Here is a 19,915-nt window from a genome sequence, read left to right as displayed (position 1 = left end):
CTATGTTCTTCCAAACTACTATATATCTCCATTAACCCTATACTTTCTAAACTACTTGTGTTTTTTTAATCACCCCCACAATCTGTGCGCTGCTTTCCCACAATTCCATGTTTAAGTCCCTTCACTCAATTTTCCAGCCCTGCCACAGTATTGAAACAGGTTTTCTTTCAAAATTATAGATGGCATTCTTTACAGTTTTGATTTTGGTGGATTTTTCCTCCTCTTCCTTCTTAACAAATCTGCAACCTTCAAAAGCTGACCTCTTCACTGAAGACTTTGGTGCTCCTTTCTGTGATGTCTTGTCAAATGATTTTTTTAAATGCCTTGTGATGAGAACAAATGAAATAGGAGAATCAGACCAGAAAACACCTTGCGCCTGCAAATCAGTAACATTGCTCTGAATCTGCTCAACACTATTTTCCCACTCATTCCCCAAATTCCCTGATTCTCTAACAGATCAAAAATCAGACAGATCTGCATATAGTTAAAGATGGCGCTTCAGTTCCTGTGGGATTGTTATATCTGTATTCTAACGTTGTGTTTAGTGTATGATTACAGCCAAGTGTCTTTGAACATTAAGGTTTAGAAATTTTACATATTCTGCATTTCTATGTTTCAGTCCATGAAACACAAACAGAATTAGGCCATTCAGTCCGTCAAATCTGCTCTATCATTCAGTGAGGTCTTGGCTGATCTGATAATTCTCATTTCCACTTTTTTGCCTTTTTCCCAGTTCCTTTACTGGTTAAAAGACCTGCCTATCTCAGCCTTGAATATACTTAATCATACAGCCTCAACAACACGCTACAGTAAAGAATTCTACAGCTTCATTGTTCTCTGAGAGAAGAATTCATCCTCATCTCTGTCTTAAGCATGCAATTCCCTTTTCTGAGTTGTTGCCCTCGGATTCGAAACTCTCTCACAAGGGGAAACAATCTTTCAGCATCTGCCCTGCCAAGTTGCCAAAGAATCTTGCATGTTTCAATAACACCACCTCTCATTCTTCTGAATTCCAATGAGTACAGGCTCAACCTGCCCTCATAAGACAGTCCCTCCATACCCAGAATCAAGCTAGTGAACCACCTCTGTGTTGCCTCCTATGCCAGTGGTATTATCACTAGACTATTAATCCAAAAACTCAGCTAATGTTCTGGGGACCCAGGGTCAAATCCTGCCATGGCATATGGTGAAATTTGAATTCATTTAAAAAAATGTGGAATTAAGAATCCACTTTTGACCATGAAATCATTGTTGATGGCTGAAAAACCCACCAGGCTCACTAACGCCCTTCAGGGAAGGAAATCTGCCATGCTCACCTAGCCTGTCCTATATCTGACTCCAGAGCCACAGCAATGTGGTTGACTCAACTGCCCTCTGAATTGGCCTCGCAAGACATTCAGTTGCATCAATCACTGCAAAGTCTCAGCACCCTGCATTAACCTAGGCCCCAGAATAGACAATGGCAGAAAAAGCCCTGAGTACCCTACAAAGTCACCCTTTCTCACACTTGAGGGTTCGTGCCAAAATAGGGAGAGTTGTTTCATCGACTACTCAAGCAACAGCCTGACATAGTCATGCTCACAAAATCATACTGTACAATGTCACAGACCTAGCCATCATCATCCCTAAATACGCCCTGTCCTGCCAGAAGGACAGACACAGTACAGTTAGCAGCAAAGTGGTATACAGTGGGAGGGAGTTGCTCTAGGAGTCCTCAACATTGACTGCAGACCCCATGAGGTCTCATGACTTCAGGTTAAACATGGGCAAGGAAACCTACTGCTAATTACTACATACGTCATCCCTCAGCTGATGAATTAGTGCTCCTCCATATTGGATACCATGTGGAGGAAGCACTGAGGGTGGTAAGGGCACAAAATTAACTCTGAGTGGGAGAATTCAATTCAGCAGCACTACTGATTGAGCTGATCAGTCCTAAAAGAGATGGCTGCTAGTTTGCGGCAAGTGTTGAGGGAACCAACAAGAACGAAAAACATATTCAACCTCATCCTAAGTAATCTGCCAAATGCAGATTCATCTGTCCATGACAGTATCGGTTAGAGTGATCACCACACTGTCTTTGTGGAAACAAAGGCCTACCTTCACGTTGGTAATAACTTACAGTGTGCTAAATGGGACAGACTGTGAACAGATCTAGCAACTCAAGACTGAGCACACATGAGGCTATCAACAGTAGCAAAATTGTACTCAGACACAATCTGTAACCTCAGGGCCTGCTGTATCCCTTTCTCAACCATTATCATCAACCCAGGGATTGATCCTGATTCGATGGAGAGTGCAGGAGGGCATGCCAGGAGCAGCATCAGGTATACCTAAAAACGATGGTGTCAACCCTTGTGAAGCTACCAAACTGGACTACTTACAGGCGAAGTAGCTTAAGCAGCAAGTGATAGATAAAGCTAAGCGATCCCACAGCCAACAGATCAGATCTTAGCTCTGCAGTCTGGCCACATCCAGTAATGGATGCTTCTGGATAATTAAATAACTGGCTGGAGGAGAAGGAGGCTTTTCAAATATGTCTATCCTCAATGATGGAAGAGCCGAGCACATCAGTGCAAAGAATAAAGCTGAAGCAATCTGAGCTAATTTCAGCCAGAAAGGACAAGTAGATAATCCATCTTGGACCATTATGCCTGCACCAACTCTAAATTAGCAATTTGCTTTGTGACATTTTCCAGCCTTCTCTCCCAATTCTGCACTTATTTCCATTTCAAATAGCAGTTGATACTGGCTTTACTGCACTTTCACGCCCTGCATTCCTGACCTTAATCATGTGCTGCATGAAAATGTTTTCCTTCTATCGCTTTTGTTTCTTTTGCCAATTACCTTGAATCTGTGCCATCTCATCCTTGATCCTTTGACAAGGTGGTACAGTTTCTCCATCTCTATTCTACCTTGAGTTTCTCAAATACCTTCTCTCTGCTGATATTAAAACCTTATGCTTTTTCCTCTTATTAGGTCCTTTGTTACACTATTTCTGCCATATATTTTGTTTCTTCTACTGCAAAGGCAGACACTAAATATTTGTTCGGTTTCTCTAGCATTATCTCATTCTCTATAATTGTGCCTGCCTCTGTCTGTGCCTCTGCAGAATCAACTTTAGCTACTCCCCTTTTTGTATACTTGTACACTATTTTGGTTATCTATTCTAAATTTATTTATTTACTTTCCCAATAACAGGCCTCCAATCATCTTTGTTCTTGTATTTTTCCATCTTCTGGTTGCAGTTAAATTTCTATGATATCAGTACTGTTCCTAATTACATATGCCTTTAATTGCAGCAGTTCATCAATTCTCCTTGCTCTGGTACAATAGATTTGTAGCTTATCCTTCCAACACAATTACCTCTGATTGCAGCCTTTGTTATATTTGAATTTCTTTTAATTTTACTGAACAATGTTAATTCCCTTTGGTCAGCAAAATCTCTTGACTTCATTCTCTCTTCTGTCTCTACTATTTGGCTCCAAATCTGGATTAAATTATTCCAGTGTACTTTCTATTAATCGTGGCACCAGTTTTGTTTGCCATTTAATTTGCAGAACATCCTTCCCATGCATGATCATTCTAAACAGGTAAACTCTCCAGTTGTCTGCGAAGTTGTATCAGAGATAATTGGAACTGCAGATGCTGGAGAATCCGAGATAAGAACGTGTGGAGCTGGATGAACACAGCAGGCCAAGCAGCATTTTAGGAGTTGGTTGCCTTCTGTATGCACCATTCCGATAACATCTTTCTCAAGTCTATTGGTATGCTATTTGCATGCTGATACTAATAAAAAAGATACTAACTGCATCGTCTAATTGGACAAACCTACAAATATTTGTGTTCCTTCTTTCATAGAATCCCTACAGTGTGAAAACAGGCCCTTCGGCCCAACAAGTCCACACTGACCCTTGGAGCATCCCACTCAGACCCATCCCCCTATAACCCACATACCCCTGAACATGACGGGCAACTTAGCATTCCCAATCCACTTAGCCTGCACATATCTGGACTGTGGGAGGAAACCGGAGCACCCAGAAGAAACCCACACGGACACAGGGAGAATATGCAAACTCCGCACAGACAGTCATCTGAATCGAGCCCAGGTCCCTGGCGCTGTGATGATGCAGTGCTAACCACTGAGCCACCGTGGCTCTTTTTTACTTTGCAAAAACAAGTTCTGTAATCTTCAAACCACATACTATCCGAATACTTTAAGCAAGGATATAACAGCCCTACTTGAAGTTATGATTTGAACCCGGTTGTTTTGCCTTTATTTAATGTGACTTTTCCTCCCTTTTGGTATTGGCTTTGTCAATATTTCAACCATCTGAACTGCAGCAATGTGTGCAGCATTATATATCATCATGCTGGCCTCTAACAATTTCTACAATTGGAATTTACAAGCTTTATGTTTACACTTCTTGATATTTCCAACTTCTTGACTTGAAAATAGTGTAATAATCTCTGATTTTTAAAATTAATTTCTCAAGTGTATATTACATTATGTTTCAGTAGCATTGTGTATTTTGATTGTTCAATAATTGGGAAAAATTGCACTGATATGCCTGGGTTTCGTTGCATGCAGGGCAAGAGGTAGATACATCATAGTTTCAATTTAGTTTCTGAGCACTAGTCAGGTCGCAGGCTAGATGGAATGCTTTGCTCAGTGCTTACAATTGTCAATGGGATCAATATCCTCCATGGTCAGGAGTCAGGATGCTAGCATATTGACCCAAAATTCGAATTATTAATCTTGGATTAGAAGCCAGTCACGGTAGAGGTGGCCATGAAACTATCACTGACTGTCATAAAATATCCATCATGTTCATGAAATACCCTTTAGGAAAGGAAATCTGTATTCTTACACAGTGTGGTACATATGTGATTCTTGACCCACAGCAATGTTGATGACACTTAACTTCCCTCTGAAATGGCCTAGCATCCCACTCTGTTTAAGGCGAATTGGAAACAGACAACAAATGCTGGCTTTGCGAGCAATGCTCATCTCTCAAAATAAAGAAAATTGCCATGGTAGAGAGTGGAGGGTAGAATAACTTGAACTGTTTATCCCATTCCAGGCAAGCCTGGGCATTATTCATTCTGTTTAGGACATGTCCTGCCTGTACTTCATCCATACATTTTTTCTGGGCAGTGGTATTCTTATAAACAGGAAAAAAACCATGTAATTTCTTAGAGCTAATTATGAGATTTGTGTGAACGTTTTCATCATGAGGGCTGTCGGTGTCCAATGTGAATAGCCAGCAGTGAGTTGCGTTCTTTGGAACACAGACTTCCCATAGATATTGTGTCAGCTTTATCCATGGAGTTGAGCATGTTGCACAAGTGGATCATAGAGCAACACTGAGCTCTGAACTTGGTGCTTCCTCTGTATACTATGTCATTGGTCACACTTCTACACCTTGAACATTCAGATAGATCATGGTTAATCTGTAGTTTACTACCACTTACTGTGGTATGATGCATATTGGTTAGTATCCATCCTTAATCAAAATTTGCCAGTCTCAGTCTTAAAAATATCAATTTTTTGTATGTTTTGGGAGGAAGAAATGTCAGCTGTTCAGTATGCTTTTACATGAAAAGGTCTATGCTAATTTTGCATCCTAGTTCTAAAGATTGTGATCCCTTCTGAATTTCTCCATCAGAGGAAACTAGTGTTATCATGATGTGTACAAATAAAGAATAAATTGAACAGCAAATCAAGTTTTAATTTTTGTGAGGGTACACGTATGGCTAAAGTTATTATAGCACATGAGGTGCTACAATATTGCAGCCTAATTTTTGTCCTTCAGAGTCTTAAAAGAGGGTGCTAATGAGTACTAGGTGTTAATTTTCCAAAGTTGTCACAATTTTGGAAAGGTTCTATCAGAGTGAAACAGATATTTTGCTATATTCAAGAATGCAGGCAGAAATCAAAGACTGTGAGTTAGCTTCAGAGATAATGGGAACTGCAGATGCTGGAGAACCGAGATTACAAATTGTGGAACTGGATGAACACAGCAGGCCAAGTAGCATCTTAGGAGCACAAAAGCTGATGTTTCGGGAACGGTTTAGGCCTGAAATGTCATCTTTTGTGCTCCTAAGATGATGCTTGGCCTGCTGTGAGTTAGGTTGAATCAATCATTGAGGAGGTCATAGTTGAGCACTTCAGAAAATTCAAACTAATTGGGAAGGATCAACGCTGTTTTGTGAGACAGAAATGAAGTTCAATCTATTCATTGGTGTTCTTTGAAGTTGGAATGGTTGCTGTAGATAATGGAGAGTCTATTGATACACTGTATTTGGATTTACAGAAGACATTTGACAAGGTGCCAGATAAAGGCTATAGTGCAAAGCAGACTTAATGTAAGGAGTAACAAGCCAAAATGGTTAGAAGATTGGCTGGGAGCAGAAAACAAGAGTATATAGAAACTAAGTTTGTCCTCAATTTTAAACAGTTTATATCTACGACTATGATGAAGGGACTAAAACTATAGGGCTAAACTTGCAGTTAACACAAGGATAGTCAGGAAGGTAGGTTGTGAAGAAGGCATAACAAGAATAAAGACTGATATAGGCAGGTTGGACAATTGGGCTGACATCTGACAGATGTAGCGTACTGTGGGAAAAATGTGAAATTGGTCACTTGCAGGAAGAGTGAAAAAGCAGTGTATTACTTCAGCAGACTATTACCTAAACAGAGAATGAATGCAGAATTCCAAGGTTCAGAGGAATCTGAGTTCTGGGCATGAATAGGTGGTACATCAAGTAATTAAAAAGGTGAATGGAATGATTCCTTTTATTATGGGAGGAATTGAACATAAAAGTCAGGATTTTAGTGCTTCAGTTATACAGGGCATTGGTAAAACCATGTCTCCTTATTTAAGCAAAGATGTAACTGTGTGGCAGTTCAAAGGAGATTTACTAGATTGATACGAGCAAGTTGTCTTATGAATAAAAATTGGACAGCTTTGTTTTGTTTGCACTAGCAATTAGAGTGAAGCGTGACTCATTTGAAGTGTTTTTGATCCTGAATGGCCTTAACAAGGTGAGTATGGAAATGATGTTACCTTTTGTGGTATGTCCTGAACCAGGGAGCAATATTCTAAAATTAGAAACTGTCAATTTAGAACAGAGGCAAGACCTTTTTACTGTCTGCAGGACTTTGGAATTCTCAGTCTTAGAAGTTATAGAAACAAAGTTATTGAATATTTTTAAGGTTAGACAGATGAATCAAATACAAGGAGTAATTGGGAATGTGGAGTTCGAAACACAAACCATTTAGCTGTAACCTTATTGAATGACGGAGCAGGCTGCAAAGGTCTATTGACCTACTTCTGCTCCTCATTCATTTGCACTCCAGCAGCATGGTGTCTGACTGAATGGTAGTGGTACCTATGTATTACTGTTCTGTATGTAAGGGTTCAGTGTCTCGGAGAGTTGGATATACAGAAGTCACTGGTGGTACTTTGGTCAGGTTGTAGGCTGGTGGCCAATGCTATTAATAACCAGTCATCTGATACATTTTCTTTCTGCGGTTTTGTGACCAGTGGCAGGATTAAGACCAGATGGAAACTGATCTTAACCCATCAGCACAGGAATGTAGATGGACAATGATTATTGCCTTCATCATGCAGCTCCTCTCACTAGAAATTAATGCAAAGAGAACTTGTTAATTTATTTTAAAAGACAGAATTCTGTCTCTTGGTATTACTCATTGTCTCTTATGCCTGATAAAAATGACAGCCACATATGTGAACATTAAAAAGATCTTCATTAGTGTTGTGAAAATAAAATTGTTCATATTTTTTTCTGTACTCATGAGTTACACTATAAAATGATTATAAAGGCTGCGAAATTGTCATTCATATCAAGCTTGCTCTCTAATGCCCTGAAGGAAAAGGATCTATCACTTCCACACAATCTGATCTACATATGACTCACCCCAGTCTTTGAAGTGGCTCAGCTAGCCACTCCATTTTAGGATAACTAAGAATGGAGCAGTTTTGTGCCCACATCCCTAGAAAATACATTTTTTTTAAAAGGAAAGTTTCCTTTAAACCCATAACCTTTACCAAAGAAGCAATTTCCTTTTCGGTAAAACATTTGTTAACCACCTTCTGCTACATTTTGGAACCAGCAGCTACTTTGGAGGGAAGGATGATTAAATGTTTCATGCTTAGAGTTTGATGCAGTTGGTTATGAAGCTAAATGTTACAAATCTCAAATTCTCATTATTGTAAGTAAAGGTTTTGATAAAATAGCTTTGTTAGGCAGAAAATTATTTCATCATGAAGTGGTAATATAAATATGTTTCTAACACTTAAGTGTTTTTGCAATATTAATGTGAGATTGATTATAAGTTTTGGATGTTTCAACATAATTTGTTGAATATATGGGTTGAAAAACTTCAAAAGTATGTTACTGTATATCCTCAGGCAGTTAGCTATAAAGGTTTTAATTTGTGTATTTAAGGTGCTTGGCCAAGGTTGTAAGTAACAATTTACCACATTCCTGAAGGTTTTTACAGAAAATATTTTAATTTAAAAGGTTTTAATTGTTGCAAACAAAAGCGGAGTTTTATATTTTTGAATGAGAACAAAGGAGTTCAGTTTGTCACTTTCATTTCACGGACTAGTAAGATGGCATTTCACAGAAATATATTGTTGAAAATGTGTCAGGCACTTAAACATGTTGAAAACACATTTTGAAGTAGTTGCTACCACGTTGCTGCTTTAATAAGCTCCATGATCGCAACTCGCAGACTCTAAAACATGTCAGCAGAGAGGAGGCATAGCTCATTTGCACTTTGCAGTTAAAGCTGTGACATTGTAACTTACACTTTTGAAAACTTGGTGCAAGCTTGCCAGCCCATTTGAAGATGCAGTTCATATATTGTGACCATCCAAAACCACAAAAGTCCCAGCAGGAGTTGAGTAGACAGGCCACAGCCAAGGGCAAATAGAGCATAACAACTTCCTAATAAGGTTCCTGCCATTAGATTAGAAATCTGGGAGAGCATGGCTCACTGTGTATAGGGTCACACATGCAACAGTGTTCACATCTTGGACTTCCTGTCTGCACTTGCTTATTTGCCCTAGGGCAGTGCCTGCTGTTGGAGAGAACCTAGGCTGCTCCCAGATGGCAGACAGGCACACTATGTTATTAAAAGCCAGAGATTTTGAAACCTTGATGTTCTTGTAGACTCCTAATTAGTCCTTTGCATAAGGGTAAATGGCATGCCACGCCAATAAGGAAAAAGTCTTGGCAAACTATTTATTACCAGGTCTCCTCTACTAATTTACTAATTTTCAAACAGTGCTGGCAGCTTGAAGAGTCAGGATCACAATTTAGCATTTTTTTCATTTAACCATTATATTTGTTTTCATTGTGTTAAATCAGTTTAAAGAAAAATGCATGGGAAATTTTATAATTCCTGGTACACTTAAAGATGCTTTACTGATTAACTTTTTATGTGAAACTTTTATGAAAAGCAGTTTCAGGTGACATGGAGTGCATTTTGATGGACTGCAGTTATATGAAAGCTGGACTTTTCACATGCACATGGCCCAGCCTTGTTAAAATGCCAATTGTGTCAAGTCACGAAATTAAGCATGTTTGCTCTCATTAGTCTAAGGAGTACAGGCACAGTTTTAATGCTTTTTTAGATATTTGCTGTGTAGGATTCTGGAAACAAACAGCAGATACTCCAGTTTCTTTTCAGATTGCTATCATTTTTGGTGTGAAGGAGGGACATTGAAGGGAAGTTTGTGGTTTCTTTCATGAATCCTATATTGTGGTGAGACAATATTTGGGACCACAAATTCCCAGCAGAACAAAATATCATTGAGAACACTGATCCTGTAAGAATAAATTTGGTTAATGGCATGACTACATTTTTCGTGTGTTAAATGTTTGAACGTAATGAAAGCAAGATTTCTTTAAACACATTTTGACTTCAGCTGGCCTTCAACTTGCGTTGCTCTTGAGGTTGTTGTCCAGCATTTAGCCACCAATGCTTGAACTTTACACAAATATGAAATGACATTTGACATGCTTTGACAAATATGCATTAAGTGAATATTAATTTTTTGGCTTACATGCAGGTTATTGAATCCAAGAAGTTTAACTGCAATGTGCAGTAATTTTGCTTTTAACATATTAATGCCCTTGTTTCTTTTCTTCCATAACTGTTTCTTCTAGATTGTTACTTTCCTGTTTTCCCTCAATGTCCTCTGTACTGGCTTGTACTTTCCTTTCAGCTGAAAGCTAAATTTGGCAGGGCATAATCCTCTTATGAAATACCAGGAATGCACTTACCGTGGCACTCCCAGCGAAAGATGGACCAAAAAAAAAATTCCACTTCAATCTTGCAAAATGAATATGCCTCCCTCAATCTAAATCTCTGATCAGTGCTGCCCACTGCCAAATACTGGATTTGCAGGACCACCTTGGTGGTTTGGTCTGCTTTCAAATCTATTCTTATAATTCCTTTTCCCTCATACTCTGTACAAAATCACTATTTACAATTGTACGTTATGTCCCTGCTTTTGCTGACCATTTGTAAGATTGATGGTTATATGTCACTTTGCCTTAATCTGCAGTATTAGAATTTGTGTCCTTAGCAACCAATGTCTGGACTTTCAGTAGCACAGAGTTGAAAAATAGTAACAACGGTATTTTACAATTCTGAATGAATGAAGTGCAAGATGTTAAATGTGCTCATGCTGCGCGGGAGTACTTAAAGTAACAGGATTAAGCAATTGCAACTAATAAGGACATAGGAGGCCATAAAAATAAAAACTTACTTTCGCTCTGATTCTACAAAGTGACCCAATTGGAACAGAAAATTATAAGTGTGCTAATTGTGGCGATACTTAAGGCAAAGATCTGAAATATTAATAGGATTAAAATAATAAATGATTCTGTTTTCTTCAAAAAAAATTAGTAAGAGTACATAAACATACCAAATAGATGAGAATAGTCCATTCACGACATCAACCCATGACCTTCTCCTTCGCACCTCCATTGCTTCTGCCCATCGTTCCCCCCCCCACCCAATCCAATCGCAATAGTTGTTAGAAGAGACAATAACCCATGCCGACAGAATTTGTACTTTCTGAATATTGTTCAAATATATGTTAACAATCAAAAAGGAATACTGATATTCTTCTGGACATTTATTAATCAAACCTGTACAAAGCCAATTCAGTTACCTTATTTGCTTTTGAAAGTTATGGTTCATACTGGCATAAATACCATTGCTCCATTGTGTGGGTACAACAAGAATAGACGTGGTGCTACTGGACAGTTCATCTGAGGGTTTGAGTTAATGATTCAGAAACATAAATTAAAATCCCTTGGCATTTAGGGAATTGAAGTGTAGTTAATTAAATCAATTAGGACTGAAAAAACCAAATTTCTAATGTTGATCTTCAAGCTACCACATTGTGATTAAAAACTCATCAAACTGGCACATGTCGTTTTGGGAAAGAAAATCTGCCATGCCTATTTAGTCTGGATTTTATATGATTCTGTGGCCTGGCAAGCCTTTACAAAAAAAACGTGAACAGAATGGATCATTTAGCATTGCCCCAGCCACTGGGCTGGACAAAAGCACAACCTATCCATTTAGTCCTGCAAAGTTCTCTTCACTTTTATCTGGGTCCTAGACCAGTCAAGCAACAGCTTTTCATAGTTGTATTTCAGCCAACATCCCAGACTTGTCCATTCTGATCCCTGAATATATTTTGTCTTATGAGCAAGATAAGATGCAGTGGCACAACGGTCTATAGTCAGGAGGGAACATTAGAAGTCCTCACTGTTGATTCTGCCACCATCAAATCTCATGGTTAAGGAATCTATCAAGTGCTCTGTCTCTGTTGATGAATCTGTACTCCACTGGAGAAGCACAGAGGGCAGTATGAACACATTTTGTTTGGGACACTTGAATATTTTTCACCAAGAGTGATTTGGAATCAACAGTTCCTAATGAGCTTTGAAGAACATAAATGCCACAGTAGATGTGCAACAGGTTGTGAGAACCAAAGCAAGAGAAAAAATCTACCTGATTTAATCCTCACCAAACTCCTCGCCACACATTCTACGACAATATTGATATAAGCAACCGCCACCCAGTCCTTGTGTTGTATGGGGTTCAGAATATGCCTCACTCTCTACTATTGCCATCAAACCTAAGGACCAGCCATGGTTCCACAAGACATATACAAGAGCATGCCAGAAGCAGCATCAGTACAGCTCAAAATGAAGCGTAACCCTGGTGAAGCTACAGCACAGAACAGTATACATTCTAATAATGGAGGCAGCTTGCAACAAGTGGAGCTCAGTGATTCTGCAACAAATGCATCAGATTAAAGCTCTGAAGTCCTGCTACATCCAGTTATAAACTATGGTGGATAATAAAATAACTGAGGGGCAGTAGATGCTCTGTAAATGCTCCATCCTCAGTGGTAGGGAGTACAGTATGTGAATACAAAAGACTAGGCTGATGTTTGCGGCCACATTGAAAGCTAAGTGGATGATGCATCTCGGATCCTCCTGAGGACCTGACCATCACAGAATTTGTTCTTCAGTCAATCCGATTCACTGCGTGTGATATCATAAAATAGCTGACTGCAAGGAATACAGCAAAAGCAATACCCTGACAACAGTCCAACTGTAGTACTGAATACCCGTGTTTCAGAACTGGTCCAAATATAGAACAAAGAGATGAACACTGGAGATGAGGTGACATTGACTGGCCTTGAAATCAAGGCAGCATTTGACCTACCATTTGCATCAAGAAATCCCAGCAAAAGAGAAGTTAATGCGAACCAAGAGTTGCACATAATTAGATCTGGGCACTGGAGGTAAATCACCTTAGTCCCAGGCTGTCGCTGTAAAAGTTCCTTAGAATAGGATAGTTTCTGAACTTAGGGTGCAGCTGGGATTTGAATTCAAGCCTCTGGATGAGAAGTTCTTCAAAGTAGATATTTTCTAGTCATCCTGCTCAATGTCGTTCTTACACACCTCTGGAGCTGATAGGACTTTAATTCAAATTTCCTGGTCCATGGGTCAGTATATTACCACTGCATCACAAGAGGTCTCAAAACATTTCACCCTGGATGGTCTTGAATCACCAATGTTCAGTTAATGGCCAAATACACGAACAAACTGTGTCATAGAGTCTGAGGAAAGTTGTTCAAAGTAGTATTCTAGATCCAAACATCATCTGCTATTTTTTCGTTCTCTTACTGCTATCAGATCAAAAGTGGGGATGTTAACAGATGCACAATATTAAACACCATTTGTGATTCCTCAGTTACTGATATTGCCTGAGGCTCCTCCAAAAACAGCTTCCAAATCGGCAATCTCCAGCACCTAACATGACCTGAATGCTCCATCCTCTGTGATAGGGAGTGCAGCATGTGAATATAAAAGACTAGGCTGCCAATAGGAACGCCACTGCCAGGGGAATGGGTGGTGTTCGGGTAGTCATGTGGTCTTGGGGCTGATTCAGAGTGGTTGTTGTGATGTTTAATTGAATCACCCTGATGAGTTTGACCAGGTATTAACCAAAATAATATTTCTACTGTACGTATCCAGCTAAATCCACACTTCTGGCCCAAGTGTTCCATTCTGAGCTCAGCATAGAGACATTTTTGGTGGTCCCCAGACAGTACAAAATCAACTCATTAGACATTTAAGCATACCAAACAATTTCAGTACGTGCTTGCATGTCAGGCCTTTTTAAATACTTGATGCACATTTCTCAACTTATATCTGATTAGTGATGATCCAGAGACGAGAAGATTTTGGTTCTCATTTCCATCTGGTGAGATCGAGCTCTGAATAGCTCAGCTATTCAAACCAGGATCATCTTGATGTATTTGGCTCAGCACGTCAAATATATGGCATTTACCCATTAAACACTGGAGTAATCTCTACGTTTTGCATTTTACTCTGGTTAGTTTTAATGTAGAAGTGAACTTGGCTCTGGCCACAGAAGTAAAACCTTGAATATTATTTGAAGTTCAACCAACCAAGAACTGAAATCGTTTAGTGCTACTGTGGTTTTCACCCTGGAGACGTTTTAGGAATTTCCAGTATTTTCAGTGGGATGTGATTTACCACTTCTGAGTTGGAAAGGACTAGTCACATGTTTGAGTTTATTCAGAAGTCAAAATACATGTGTGATTATCCCACTGCAAATTCTGTGGCTGTCTCCCGTTAATATTAGAGCCACATATTATCTGCTCCTGTCAAGGTCCGTTAGCAAATAAAACAAATCTTTTGATTTTAGTTTTAATAAATTGAGGACAATTAATTATCATGAATATGAAAGAAGTATCAAAAACAATGTACAAGTGTGTGTTTATGGAAGTCAGCTTTACAAGAGTGAACTTACCTAGGAAGTAAAAATGAATCGGATGGATGAGAACTGGCATTGTAAGGTCGTACAGAAAGTATTTAGTACATAATTTAATTGAGTGCAAATAAAGAGATCACATTATGAGTATGATGTGATATAGCAATATGCATTTAATTGGAGCAACATTTCACTTAAATAGCCAATTATACCCCTGGCTTGCCTTACCAACACACAGGATGTGTGTGTTACCTGTCTGGCCAGCATTTATTGCTCATCCCTAATCGCCCAGAGGGTACATTGCATGGGTTTGGTGTCCCTAAAGGGCATTCATGAACTAGATGGGCTATTATGATAGTCAACATGGTCATTTATTTATTCCAGATTTTTAATGAATTCAAATTTCACCATCTGTCAAGGTGGGATTCTAATCCATGTGCCCAGAATATTAACCTAGGGCTGTGCATTACTGGACCAGTATTACCTTCACACCACTGCCTACCCTTGTAAAGAATTAATAAAACATTAAATATATTTGAAACTCTGCAATAATTGTAGATAACATTTCACCATTACTGACAGACACATTGATTGCTATTAATGCACAGTTTTCTGCTGCAATCTTTGCCAACTGGCAACAATAATTTTAAAAAATACTAAAACAAATTTCTGAGGATGATGACGTCAGCTTGTACAAGGGGGCATAGCTACAAATTGAGGGGTGATAGATTTAAGACAGATGTCAGAGGCAGGTTCTTTACTCAGAGAGTGGTAAGGGCGTGGAACGCCCTGCCTGCCAATGTAGTTAACTCAGGCACAGTAGGGGCATTTAAACAGTCCTTGGATAAGCAAATGGGTAATGATGGGATAGTGTAGGGGGATGGGCTTAGATTAGTTCACAGGTCAGCGCAACATCAAGAGTTGAAGGGCCTATTCTGCACTGTATTGTTCTGTGTTCTATAAAACATCAGAATTTTTTTTCTATTTGTTTGTGGGATGTGGGTGTCACTGGCTGGCCAGCATTTCTTGCCCATCCCTAGTTGCCCTTGAGAAGGTAGTGGTGAGCTGCCTTCTTGAACTGCTGCAGTCCTCCTGCTGTAGGTTGATCCAAAATGCCCTTAAGGAGGGAATTCCAGGTTGACCCACAATGCCATTAGGGAGGGAATTCCAGGATTTTGATCCAGCAACAGTGAAGAAACAGCGACATATTTCCAAGTCAGGATGGTGAGTGGCTTGGAGGGGACCTTGGAGGTAGTGGTGTTCCCATATGTTCTGCTGCCCATGTCCTTCTAGATGGAAGTGGTCCTGGGTTTGGAAGGTGCTGTTTGAGCATCTTCGGTGAATATCTGCAGTGCATCTTGTAGATAGTACACACTGCTGCTACTGAGGGTCAGTGGTGGAGGGAGTGGCTGCTTGTGGATGTAGTGCGTATTAAGTGGGCTGCTTGGTGTTGGATGGTGTCAAGCTTCTTGAATTTTGTTGGAGCTGCACTCATCCAGGCAAGTGGGGAGTGTTCCATCACACTCCTGACTTGTGCCTTGTAGATAGGGGATAGGCTTTGAGGAATCAGGAGGTGAGTTACTTGCCGCAGTATGCCTAGGTTCTGGCCCGCTTTTGTAGCCACTGTGTATATGTGGTGAGTCTAGTTGAGTTCCTGGTCAATGGTAACCTCCAGGATGTTGATAGTGGGGAATTCAGTGACGGGAGACACCATTAAATGTCAAGGGGCAGTGGTTAGATTATCACTTATTGGTGATGGTCATAGCCTGACATTTGCGTGATGTGAATGTCAAATGCCACTTGTCAGCCCAAGCCTGGATATTGTCCAGATCTTCTTGCATTTGAACACGGACTGCTTCAGTATCTGAGGAGTCATGAATGGTGCTGAACATTGTGCAATCATCAGCAAACATCCCCACTTATGACCTTATGGTGGAGGAAAGGTCATTGATGAAGCAGCTGAAGATGTTTGGGTCTAGGACACTACTGTGAAGAAATCCTGCAGAGATGTCTTGGAGCTGAAATTATTGACCTCCAACAACCATGACCATCTTCCTATGTGTCATGTATGACTCCAACCACCGCAGAGTTTTCCCCCGATACACATTGATTCCAGTTTTGCTAAGGCGCTTTGACTCCACACTCCGTTGAATGCAGCTTTGATACCAAGGGCTGTCACCCTCACCTAACCTCTGGAGTTCAGCTGTTTTGTCTGTGTTTGAACCAAGGCTGCAATGAGGTCAGGAGCTGAGTGGCCCTGGAAGAACCCAAACTGGGCATCGCTGACCAAGTTATTGCTCAGCCGGTGGTGCATGATAGCACTGTTGATGACACCTTCCATCACCTTACTGACAGGGTAGAAATAGGCAGGTTTGGATTTGTCCTGCTTTTTTTGTGTATAGGAATATTCGGGAAATTTTCCACATTACCGGGTAGATACCAGTATTGTAACTGTGCTGGAACAGCTCATTTAGTGGAGTGACAAGTTCTGGAGCACAAGTCTTCAGTACTATTGCTGGAATGTTGTCAGGGCCCATGCCCTTTACAGTATCCAGTGTCTCCAACTGTTTCTTGATATCATGTGAAGTGAACTGAATTGAATTGGCTGAAGACTGGCACCTTTATTGCTGGGTCCACTGGAGGAGGTCAAGATGGATTATCCACTGGGCATTTCTGGCTGAAGATTGCTGTGAATTCTTCAGCCTTATCTTTTATACTAATGTGCTGGGCTCTTCCATCGTTGAGGATGGGGATATTTGTGGAACCTCCTCCTCCAGTGAGTTTTTTATTTGTCCGCCACCATTCAAGACTGGATGTACAGAGCTTAGATCTGATCCATTGGTTGTGGGCTCGCTTAGCTCTGTCTATCACTTGCTGCTTTCACTGCTTAGCATGCAAGTAGTCCTGTTTTGTGGCTTCACCAGGTTGACACCTCATGTTCAGGTATGCCCGGTGCTGCTCCTGGCATGCCCTCCTGCACTCTTCATTGAACCAGGGTTGATCCCCTGGCTTGATGGTAATGGTTGAGTGGAGGATATGCCAGGCCATGTGGTTGCAGATTGTGCTGGAGTACAATTCTTCTGTTGGTGGTCCACAGTACTTCTTGCATTCCTAGTCTTGAGTTGCTACATTTGTGTGAAGTCTGTCCATTTAGCATGGTGATAGTGCCATGCAACACAGTGGAAGTTATTCTCAATGTGTAGGTAGGTGTTCATCTCCACAAGGACTATGCGATGGTCACTCTTACCAATACTGTGATGGACAGATGTAACTGCACCCGGCAGATTGGTAAGGATGCGGTCAAGTATGTTTTTCCCTCTTGGTTCCCTCACACCTGCTGCGGACCCAGGCTAGCAGCTATGTCCTTTAGCACCTGACCAGCTCAATCAGTTGTACTGCTGCTTTATTGTTTATTAGGGGCGATAACAACTAATATCAACGTTATATGTTTGTGGTTTATTTGTTTTTCTTGGATTCAGGATCTCTGCTGTCTCCTATCAGCAAGCACTCATTCCTTATGGCTGTGAGTATTCTTTTACTTCCCATATCAAAACCACTTGTATCAAGCCCAGGGATCCAACATTCTTTTAAAAAAACGTTGTTTTAACTTGCTAGTTACATTGTGTGCCATTGTGATGTTTTACTATTCTGTAGAGTAGCAGAATAAACTTGACTCAATCAGGATTCTGGTTATAAACTGCCAAACAGTTTGAATTGACAGAGTTGATATTCCCCTCAGAAAACTTAAAAAAAACTGAAGTCGCATCCATTGCATGATAAAGTGAATTGGATGAAATTTGTTTTGGGAGGAGGTACCAAGCAGATGATGTCAATTAAGCTGAATATCAGGCAGAGCAGAAAGTGGATTGCCGATGCACTGCGATTTTGTGATACCGTGATGTTAGTTTGTGATTTATTGCTTACTGCCCACAGAATCTCTTTGACCTGCCTCTCTCTCACTGCTACCTTCAAAATTATTCCTTAATTTGAAAAACTCATGCTAAGAATTTTTTTAAAAATGACGAGGGCAAAGGAAATTTAGTTGTTTCTCTTGAACTCAAAAAGAGCCTCCAATCAAACATTCATGCTGATATTTGTACTTGAATTGACTGGCTTTATCCTTTCCTAAGTTACCTAAAAGGGCATAACATCTGTTTTCAGGGTTTTGTATATCAAAACAAGCTGGTCCGTTTTCTGTGATTAAATCTGGTTTCGAGCTTGGTGTACCATGACAGGAAGAAAGAAACTAATACCACAATGAGCCATGAACAAAAATGCTTAATTTTATTTTGCAATGCATTCTGGGCGCAATGTTTATAAGCAGAGATTCGACTGTTATCTTGAGCAGTGCATTGGGTATTAAATCAATGTCAATTTGGCAGAAGTAAAGGGCAGAATCTTGTAGGGGGCTGAACCATGGTGAGATTTACGGCAAAATCAGATAAGAAATCTGTTGAAGCTGATCTCAATGTTGAAGCGCCTCGTTCCATCCTTTATGTTTTTGACAATTGATATATCAAGTTGCCAAGGCAAGTAATGTTTGTTAAGTGCCTTATTAAAGCCTGATTCATTTTCAGCTTCCCATCTTACCACATTCACCAAACAAGCGAGACATTGTGAAAAACTTGAGGTGGAAATCTGAGTGGCTACCTGGCAAATTCAGCTCTGAAGGATCTTGGTGTTGGACATCAGGCATCATCACAACTAAATGCTCCATGAGCAGAGGCTACATGCATGCCACAACCACAGATATTGTCATCTGATACGTGCCAGCCTTTGTGTGCCCTAAAGACAGATCTCTGTTCCATTTACAGGATGTTTCTGTACTTTTATGCTGTACCTTGGGCTGCACCAGCAGATGTAATTCTAATGCTGCTGCAAGGACACTGTTCGCACTGCAGCATGCACCCAGCTCATGGACTGGACCAGGTTACTATCTCCAGTCTTTTCAAGTGCATCAAGGATAGCCTCTCATACCAGTCCAGGGCTTTGAAATGGTCAGTCAGCCATCTGGGACAGTAAGAATGAGGATGCTGTCCATATCAGGGGTGAGTAATTGAATATCAAGCAGCCCTCCAATTGTCTTAACTCTTTGTGTCCTGTTGTGGGCTGTTTTCCTTCTGGAATGAGAGAGAGGCAGGTTAAAGAGATTTGAAATTTGGTGGGGCAGCTGTTACTTTTGGTGCCAGTGGAGAGGAATTATGAGTGATTGATTAGGCAGGACAGAGCGATGTAGTGCTAGTTGGGGGTTTGTGGTAGGAGTCAAAGTGAGAGAAGATGCTACAGGCATGAAATGAGAGTCACAGAGCTTGGACTGTGTTGGAGGTGGGTACAGTAGCAGAGAAAGTGAGAGATATCGGAGAGAAGACGGTGGCATTTATACAGACGGAGTGGACAAGGCCATTAACCTTCTTGCAGTGCTGTTCATTCTTCCTGATGGCTGAGACTACTTTAATCAGGGTGGCAACCTCAGACCAGGCTGATGTGGTCTAGTGTCATGATCTCCCCTGCAGTTCCTGGGAGATACGGATGTCCCATCTCTGC

General features: G+C 40.4%; 1 protein-coding gene across 5 annotated transcripts in view; it reads left to right on the top strand.

The window, feature by feature from the left end:
* LOC125460360 (ERC protein 2) overlaps positions 1-19,915 on the top strand; it is a 1,111,380-nt gene that overhangs the window by 1,080,188 nt on the left and 11,277 nt on the right. The window contains exon 23 of one of the 5 annotated variants that reach the window (XM_059649892.1): positions 17,851-17,894. The exons of the other annotated variants lie outside the window; for them this stretch is intronic. Within the exon in view, the coding sequence (XP_059505875.1) occupies positions 17,851-17,894 (44 nt within the window). The remainder of the gene's footprint in view (positions 1-17,850; positions 17,895-19,915) is intronic. 5 annotated transcript variants of the gene reach the window in all.

Source organism: Stegostoma tigrinum, chromosome 11 (genome assembly GCF_030684315.1).
Source record: "Stegostoma tigrinum isolate sSteTig4 chromosome 11, sSteTig4.hap1, whole genome shotgun sequence".
In the NCBI taxonomy this organism is placed as follows: Eukaryota; Metazoa; Chordata; class Chondrichthyes; order Orectolobiformes; family Stegostomatidae; genus Stegostoma; species Stegostoma tigrinum.
The sequence above is the reverse complement of the archived record's forward strand: the minus strand, read 5'-3'. Positions and strand labels throughout refer to the sequence as shown.